This window comes from Nansenia antarctica (genome assembly GCF_963989245.1).
Source record: "Nansenia antarctica genome assembly, chromosome: 5".
NCBI classification, from domain to species: Eukaryota; Metazoa; Chordata; class Actinopteri; order Argentiniformes; family Microstomatidae; genus Nansenia; species Nansenia antarctica.
The window spans coordinates 9,661,264-9,671,007 of NC_137690.1; the positions used below are offsets into that span (position 1 = coordinate 9,661,264).

A 9,744-nucleotide genomic window follows, 5' to 3' on the forward strand; every position below is an offset into this window, starting at 1 on the left:
ATTAAATCCCTTTGTTTATAATCGGAGACAAATGTCCCGAAAATTGTTACACTCAATTTCATTATTACACTTTACTTCAAGGAGTCATTTTTAGGCCTGTGCTAAAAACAAGAGTGGCTAAAACTTCTACGGTTTCAAAAGCATGAACAAAGATGATCATGAACATAAACAAGTCCCTCCTTATGTGAACGGGTGACAATCAGTGTCATTTCGGGAAATTCAGTTGTTTACTGTAGTGCCCCCCTTGGGCCAATCAGTGTAATTTTTGTAAACGCCGGCAAGACGCATCATTCACACAAGATTTCGTCCATATCGTCGGATATCACCTGTGACCTACGAACATCTCAACAGACGGAGACGGACCCACAGTCCAACTCCCCGATTTCACCGTGGGGGACAATGAGCTCACAACAGTGTGAAGAAACCTTGCTAATCGTAGCTGGCGTATGGGAAGCATGGCCATCCTAAGCTGAAGGAATGACACCATGCCATGCTTCTTATGAACTAATCTGCTTGTCTCTCGGCTAGAGCTACAGACGGCACCAGCGGTTTTGCCAATTTGGGTCTGGTGGAGCTCCGCGGATGCCCAGTAGACTAGTGAGCAGATGTCCGCGCCGGCGGGCCCCGAGGTCGACTGGCAGAGGAGAGGGACTGGTAATGAGGACCTGGAGTCTGACTCTGGCCATGCCACACAGGAGACAGACTGACAGACAGACACACACACACACACACACACACACAGGCACACAGGCAAACACACAGACAGACACACAGAAACACACAGAAACACGGACACAGACAGACACACAGACAGACAGACACACACACACTTTTCCGTTGTATGTTTTTTTGTGGTTCGTAGACGACAGAGGCACGGTGACCCAATAGTGGCACGTTGTCAAAGTTAATCTGAAATATCAGCCAAAACACAATAAATCATAGTAATGACTCTATCTTCGGTGTGAAAAGAGCGAGAGAGAGAAAATTCCAGGATGCCACCTCCATTTCTTTGACAGGTTTTAATTAGGCATATGTCTTCTCATTAAATATCGCATAAACACTTTCTGCCTCGCCAGCGCCTGTTGGCAATTCTTACTTCCCCTTCGCAGTATGAAAATGCTGTCAAAAACGCTATGAGACCGATAGACTTGTTAAGTTGATTAAAGTGTGTGGTGTCTGTGTGTGTGTGTGTGTGTGTGTGTGTGTGTGTGTGTGTGTTTGTGTGTGTGTGTGTGAGTGTAATTAGTGGAGGAATACGTGATAATCATGAATTGGCATATACTATCGAGGCACGGCGGTACTAATCACTCTTAATTTTGAACAATGGTGCATTTCAGCACAGTACATTAACTTCCCTGGAAGGAGAGCGTTTGAAGAACCACGGCAGAGAAGTTGTATTTCCCCTCATACTAACTCTTAATAATAATACCATAATACATTGTATTTGTATGGCCATCATAGGTCCACGATGTAGTGCTTTAGTGCTTCATCCTGAGACGAGGACAGAGATGAGGACATCCTAACGGGGATGATGTCATTGTGAGAGAGCTGCCAAAGACCTGTCGAACAGAGCAGAGTAGAGAGGGTCCACTTCCATTTGGTACCGTTCGCTAGCCACTTCTATAATTACCTATCTACCAACATCTGTTTTAAAAAACGAATTAAAACATCCATCTTCAGAGAGGAACACTGACGTTTTGAAGTAGCCATTTGAAACAGTAAGCCATTCGTTCTGTCTACTGACACAGAAGCACACCCGTCTTGACGAAGCTCTGCCTTGAAATACCATACACTAACGATTCTATGTAGCTAAGTAAATACCACGCCGGCTCCAAATGGAGTCCATGTCTCTGGGGCAACTCCCGAGAGCTAAATAAAGGTGTACGGCTCAATTAAGGGTCCTTAGATACGTGACATTATTAGAAGCAAACAACGGCTTCTTTTGGGAACAACAAGATGAGAGTAAACTCTGCAGTAGTAATTAAGAAACAGGCCCAGAAGGAGCTGGGGTTATGTCTACACTCACAGTCCCTTATAGCTGCTCCAGATGTACAATATGTACCGTACTGCCCTGGGTCCCAAGGCTGGCTAGGTACACAACCCCGTCGTCGGGGAGTATTATCAGTGTAAATAGACTCAGGTTCGAGCGCTGCTCAGGGACACAGGGTCGGTGACCTAATCAGCTTTAAAACTCACTTTGGGGCGTCGATATCACCCTCCTAATGTAGGCCTATTCGGGATAAAAACATGTTTGTTATGAGTGCGCAGAAAAACTTTGGCTTACAACTGTTAACTGTCTTGAACCCTGTTATAGAACAAGAAGGCCTACGTTACCATAGCCTGGATGTGAAGGTCACAGCCTCCACACAAGCCAAAAACCTGGGGGTCCGCCTCGAAACACAACCCTCTCATTTGAGACCCACATCGATAAAACACAACAGCTGTCCTTTTTTTCACCTCAGGAACATTGCCCATTCCTCTCCATTTCGGATACAGAACGACTCACCCCCCCCCCGCATCACCTGTACTCATCATGTACTCATCCCCCCAGGACCTCCACTAGCTACCTATCCATCAAAGGATTGACTTCAAACTCCTTTTCATCCCTACTCCTACAGGGCTCTGCCCCAGCCTCTCAGCCCGAGCTCCTGTGGCCATACTGCCCCACCCGCTCCCTCACTGTCCCCGGTACCAGACTCCGCACCATGGGTGACAAAGCTTTCTCATCTGCTAACCCTCACGTGTGAAATACTCTCCCCCACAATGTCAGAGCTGCTAGCAGTGTTGACTCTTTTAAGACCTTGCTAAAAAAACACACCTGTTAAGGCAGGGTATAGGGCTGTATCTTATGGATGTTCTGTTACTGTCCTCTTATATATACTGTATATAATTTCTTTTTTACATGTTAAGTGCTTTGAGAAAGCACTATACACATTGTATGTATTATTATGTTAATAGACTGTTGAGAAGCACTTCATTGTACCGTTACAGCTGTATCCTGCGCGTATGATCAATAAACATTTGAGGTGGAAACATTTGATTTGAGGAACCGACCTTGTTGCCTGCGTCGTTCATGGCCCAGCCACAGCTCTTGACCCCCAGTGCAGCCTGAGAGGCCGAGGCGTCTAGACAGGTGACCGGGTGGCCGTACACAGAGTGGAGCGTCCGGGGGGCTTCGTCCTGCGGGGCCAGCAGGTACACACTGTCCCCAGCAGACAAGGCCACTAGGGGGCGCTCCTCTTGGTCTGGCACCAGGAGTAGGGTTTCCACCTGGAATATGGAGGATATATAACATTCATTCACTATGTGGTTGCATCTGTTTTATGCAGCGATGCATAAAACACCTAAACAAAGCCATGCCATGAAACTCTCTTCATGTACCATTTACGCTGATTAGATTTTTTTTTCTGTGTTTCAAACATCAAACTTGTTTCTCTACATCACGTAATTGTTTCGTTCCTATAATAAAAAAATATTCTTGTTTATAGAGCACTTCACATTTTGGCTACAGCAAAATAGCAAAGTGGTTTACAAAAGCCAAGCACAATGAGGCAGTTTTGTTGTGACATTTTTTGTTGGGGGTTTGGTCCAAAATCAAACAGCCTCTACAGGCCCCAGACTCCCAGGTGGCAGAGAGAGGCTGACCGGTTTGGGCAGCTGGGCCTGACACAGAGTCCTCCAGTGGCCCCGGTCATCGAGTCGGTCCAGCCGGACGTCCATCCCAGCAGCAGAAGCCATGGTGGGGCTCACAGGGCTCAGAGCCAGGGTGTGCACCGTGGCGGGGCTCTGGTAGTGGTGGATAGGCTCCTGCCCCGTCTCCGTGCTCCACACGTCCACACACCCTACACACAGGGAGGAGCAGTGGGTTACGGGCTATGTAATGTATACACTGTACACACCACATAAAAGGGGACGGTGTCGGCTATGCATACACAACCTCGACAGTAGGCAGAGTTCGCTATGCAAACCTTTTTCCGCTGCTAGCGATCTCAATGAATCAATGCCAGTGTCAACTGTATGTCTTCAAAGCAAGGTTTCATGCAAGTAAGTCATCTGTAAAAATATGTCTTATGTACGTTCAAAAGAGAGCACGTCGCTATGACTACAGAGGTGATAGTACTCCTATTCACCGTCGTCGTAGGTTGCCACGGTGACAGTGTTGTTGACCCTGACGAGACTGATGTGTGGCCTGGGGGTGGTGTCTGCTGTCAGCGGGCTGGGCTTCAGATAGGAGGCTGGGGAGTCCCAGTGGAGGGTGTCCCACAGTCTGACGTCCCCTGAAGTGTACCTACAGGACAGACGACCAACCAAGACATGAGTGTGGGTCGCTTGACGATTGGTTATGTGTGGAGTGGCACCAAGTCGATGCTTCAACTGTTGTGAGTGTCTGTGAGGCTCACAGTATTGCAGGCTTGAACAGTGAACAGTCTTTCTAGAGAGTAGGTAGGGTGGCAGCTGAGTCCCTCACAGCAGGCCTGAGACCAGGCACCCCAGCACCAGCTGCCCTGGGCTCACACACACACACCACACACACACACACACACACACACACACACACACACACGCACACACACATAATACACCAGAGAGAGAGAGAGAGCGAGCAAGACACACACACACACACACACACACACACACACACAGAGAGACACCCCTCTCTGGATGTGGATCAGGACTGCTGCTGGGCTGCTGGAGAGAGCTGCAGATAACCACAGAGTGGGACCAAAGGACTGCCAAATAAACCATTTCAGCTCGCTACCTCCCACTCCGCAGCACCACAACACTGTCCCAGAACACAGGGTGGCCGTTAACAAGACTGCACCGCTAAGCTACAGTGACACCACAATAATCAGATGCAACTCTTCCCCTTCCACTACTACACTCTGTATCACACGTTCCACTTCCCCTGTCAACTCCAGAATAAGAAAGCCCTCTGGTGTGTGTCTATAACACGACTGTACCGCTAACGCTACAATACTACTTCCAACACCACGCTGAGTCTACACCCTTTATCTACTTCCCCCCTTAACTCTCTGTCTCTCTGTGTGGTTGTAACACGACTACCCCCCCATCACCACCTCCTCAGCTGCTACCGTGTCTATGCAGGCGTCCTCCGCCCAGCGTGAGAAGAGATGAGAGAGAGAGAGAGAGAGAGAGAGAGAGAGAGAGAGAGAGAGAGAGAGAGAGAGAGAGAGAGAGAGAGAGAGAGAGAGAAGAGGGGAAAAGTAATTTTCCTTCTTCTAGCATTGTGACTGCCAATGGCCCCTGGTCCGAGCATCCATTTATTTTTCTTATGATGACTGATGGATAGATGACTCACTTACTTACAAATGTATTTTTTGTAAGTCACTTTGGATAAAGGCGTGATGCTAAATAAATGCCAAAAATGTAAATGTGAAAGAAAAAAAGAAAGAAAGAAAAAAAGAAAGAAAGAAAGAAAGACAGACAGACAGAATAGTGATGCAGATCTCCCGGTGTGAACAGAGTTCGGCATTAGGCAGCAGCAGCAGCAGCAGCGACGGCGGCAGTGTGTGTGTATCAGCCCAGCTCTCTAATGAGGCTCAGGGTTGACTGGGGCCAGGGGAGAATTTAATCAGACCCGTCTCAGGAGCCCCAGCCTCCCGGTGGAGCATTTAGCACGCTCGTTTTCAAGAGTTGAGTTCTCACGCCATCCACACTTACCTCATTCATCCAAGCTATTTTAATTGACCACAATATAATTATTCAGTGCAGAATCCATAGCATAACAAAAATCGAAGCTAAACTCAATTATTTTCAAAAACAAAAGCTAAAGCAAAAAACAATCATGTGAACGAGCAAGACATGTCATGATGTCATAATGCAGTAGTATGGTTTCCATGGTTTCCATCTCCACTCATTAGGGTGAGACTGCGGACTGACTTGAGCAAGCAGATGAGCGATACACAACTCATAAAGTTGTGCTGCTGGGGAAGGTTGCGCAAATATCCACGCTATTGCTAATGGTTTAAGTAATTAGGCCATCTACAGTAGACAGAAAATAAACGTATGACTCAACACAGCACATGATTTCTATTATGACACTCCAATACAGGCTTTCGGAAATCTTACCCAGCGACAACAAAGCTGTCACAGGAACTGACATCACACAACACCTTGCCCAGCTCAAACTGCAGTTGACTGATGGATCCAACTCGATTCTAGAATTTGGAAGAAGAAGAAGAAGAAGATTATGTTTTATTCATTGTTATTGTGATTGTTCAAAATGCATCGGTTGAGTTACACTCTCCAATTGAGCCTGACCCCCCCCGACCCGCCAGTACCTTCCAGTTAGAGCGCACAGTGTTCTCAGAGTTCCTGCAGTCTCGTAGCGTACTCTTCCAGCAGGGGGAGTCTGAGACACTGGCATCACGATGGTAACCCTCCTTTAGACATCTCCTGAACCACAGGACCCCGTCCTCTGCTAGGCCCTTCCATGCTTTGCTCACCTGTGAAAGCAATGGAGATAATGGAGAAATAATGCATCAAATGATCTTCACTATAGGCTACTACTGTAGCTTACATCCAGTAGGCTAACAACACAGGTGAGGCTGGCGGAGGTAGAAATCTGGAGGACGGCAGGCTCACTGTAATGCACGGAATGAGGAATGGTATCAAACATCCACCGATTTCTACCTCTACCGGGACAAGTATTACAGATGATCCTGCTTTGTGTGAGAAGAGTCATGTGACTTAATGTTTGATCCTAACGGTTTACCTGAGCACATCGTCCCAGTTCTGTCCGACTGAGGTATTGGAATATCTTTAGCGCTAACTCGTAGGGCAACTCACAGTCGAAGAAGGGAATGTCATTGAGCTCATTCTGGGAAAAAAGGAAAAAGCATTTTCTCACTGTTCTCCTATCATTCTCGACCTCCACAAGGAAGACAATCACAAACCCGACTATACGTGATCTTAGAATTATACGGTTCTATCTCCGTTTAGGGTAGTTCAGAGATATTGAGCGTCAAAGTTTTTACATTCCATTATGTTCTGTGAGATGGAACCTTTGTATTTTATGAATTACTAACTCAAAAATGTCAACATTTTAAAAATAACACCACACAGGCATTAATAAACACCTAATGGATCAGATTATGTAAAAAACTCAATTTTGACAAAAATGGAGATAGAACCTTATAATTCTAACGTCACGTATAGACAATTCATATTTTAAATGTGGTTATCATCATCATCATCATCATCATCTTACAAGGTCTTGGATGAATTGATCCAGTAATTTCTCTGAGCCCTTGTTGACTTTTCTCTGAGGCTGTTGTTGTTGCAAGGAGATGCTACAAGCGTCTGTCATGTTGTGGTATTGTCTCTTATTCTTCTGTGTCCTCTCCTTCTGAATCCTGTCCAGCAGGGGACTTGTCCTTCCATCGAGCAAGCCCTCTGCGATGGACACATACTCTGGTTGGTCCTTGGATGTCCTTTCATCTGACACTTCCCCACCACCTTCCCTTCCATTACTTGATGCTGGTACACTCTGTCGCTTTCGGATGATTCTGACTCTGGTCCTTTGTTGTGATGAGGTGGAGCACACATCCTGTCTTCCTTCTGATTCACTGCTGCTTTGATAAACATCTTCAAAATATCGATTTTTGGAGTCTTCCTGACTTGGTCGGCCCAGAGAATCACCGGGGGTGTGAGGAGCGTTAGAGTCAGTCTGATGTTTCTCATTCGGTTTCGTCAACTCCTTCTTCCAATCCTCTCTGAACGCCAAAAGTTCATTTTCTTCCATGTTTTTCTAGCATTGATGACCCAATATTATTATATTGTTATCATTATATTGTTAATTATACTTATTGTTTTATAATGTTGAATTATAACAGCTGAAATGTTGGGTAACATCACTTGACAAAACAAAACAAAACATAGATGTCCAACACTAAAAGTGGGCCGACGAGACACATCTCACCGTCATAAAGTTCCGCACATTTTAATTCCGCATGGTTTATTATAGGTGCAGCGTTCAGCTGCGAATCATTTACAAATAACATTAGTCCAATTGTAAATAATTTGCAGTGCAATACTCTCAGAAATATAATGTTAAACTATTTGAAATCCTATGAGTATTCAAGTATAGCCTACGTCCTGCTTCATCCATTCTATCAAACAAAAGGCTCGTCAGATCAGGCGTGACGAGGGTTTTCAAGAGTTAATGATTACCTCTCTCTTTGGGAAAAGATGATGTAAACCCCCACACCATGTGACACTTTAATGAATAATACAGTGGAGGGAGAGCAACAAACAGTCCAGATTTGATCGGGACAGCAAAGGGGGATCATATTCCAGAAGAGTGAGAGAGAGAGAGAGAGAGAGAGAGAGAGAGAGAGAGAGAGAGAGAGAGAGAGAGAGAGAGAGAGAGAGAGAGAGAGAGAGAGAGAGAGAGAGCGAGAGAGCGAGAGAGCGAGAGAGAGAGAGCGAGAGAGCGAGAGAGAGAGAGAGAGAGAGAGAGAGAGAGAGAGAGAGAGAGAGAGAGAGAGAGAGAGAGAGAGAGAGAGAGAGAGAGAGAGAGAGAGAGAGAGAAAACAGTGAAAACAAACAACTGTCTGAGAGATTCAGAAAAGATGTGCTGGCTCCCGATAGACCAGCCTTTGCCTCTTCCCGGCGACTCGGTCTGCGCCGGAGGACCCTCACCATGCTCCGCGGTACAGTCGCTCGCATCGCGTCTGAGGAGGATCGGCGACCAGTTGGAGAAAAGCTGGGCGGTTAGAGACAGTGGTTACAGCGAGAGAACGGACTTGAACAGAAGAGTCAACATTAAATGCGTTTTATGCACAGCAATACAAATCACAGTCCTCGTGCTGTTTGTCAGAAAGCGACACCTGTAGGCGTCAGTTTATACGGCGGGGAAAACCAGCAACAGGTAAGGACCACAGGTGCGTGCACATGGACCTGTATGAGTAATGCAAGCCACGTAACGGTCCTGAATTGTTTTTAACTTGCTTGCGCTGTTCAGATGACTGACATAATGAAGTCAAGTCCAGGTTCATTTTTTGGGAGATCAGAACAGTAAAATGTTTGGCATATATGATAGGCTATTTGGCACTATTTATATCCATAATTGTTATGTTTGGGTTATTCGTAAGCAAACATGTCATGAAAAACCCAGGTATATTGATTGTGTTATACAAATAAATATGAAGGATGTAACTAAAAAAATAAATAAAACATGTATCCACTGTAGATGGTGCCTTCAAGTTCCTGAGGATATGGAGAGAGCTGTCAGAATGATTGCACTGAGAGAAAGGATGCCAGCGAGCCGATGCCGCAGAGATAGCCTACTACTACCCATGTCTATAAATTGGCGAAACTGTTAGGAACAGGTTCTCATAAAGGAACATCTAAAACACAGCCATTCCTTTGTACTTTGTGTAATAAAGGAAAATGTGTTCCTGGGTTCAGCTGACAGACACCATAAAATCATGTCTCGGCGATCAATAAGTAAAATCTTCAGTCACTTTTCTGTTTATGACTACATCAGACTTGTGGATGTAACAAGTCGTGAGCTTAGAATGATAAGGTTCTATCTCCGTTTAGGGCAGTTCAGAGATATTGAGCGTCAAAGTTTTTACATTCCATTATGTTCTGTGAGATGGAACCGTTGTATTTTATGAATTACTAGCTAAAAAATGTCAACATTTTAAAATCTATCTCCATTTGACAAAAACCTTATAATTCTAACGTCACGAAGTGTAATGATGAATATATTTTGGA

The 9,744-nt window shown here is 45.5% G+C and overlaps 1 protein-coding gene across 1 annotated transcript in view; it reads right to left on the bottom strand.

The window, feature by feature from the left end:
* Nucleotides 1-7,460, bottom strand: part of fbxw8 (F-box and WD repeat domain containing 8) — a 15,845-nt gene extending 8,385 nt beyond the window's left edge. Inside the window, exons 1-7 of the mRNA XM_080530516.1 lie at nt 7,232-7,460; nt 6,737-6,841; nt 6,303-6,467; nt 6,091-6,179; nt 4,131-4,288; nt 3,646-3,842; nt 3,055-3,270 (exon numbers count right to left, since the gene is read on the bottom strand). Coding sequence (XP_080386642.1) covers nt 3,055-3,270; nt 3,646-3,842; nt 4,131-4,288; nt 6,091-6,179; nt 6,303-6,467; nt 6,737-6,841; nt 7,232-7,330 — 1,029 coding nt within the window. The 5' untranslated portion in view covers nt 7,331-7,460. The remainder of the gene's footprint in view (nt 1-3,054; nt 3,271-3,645; nt 3,843-4,130; nt 4,289-6,090; nt 6,180-6,302; nt 6,468-6,736; nt 6,842-7,231) is intronic.
* Between the last annotated feature and the right edge of the window lie 2,284 nt (nt 7,461-9,744).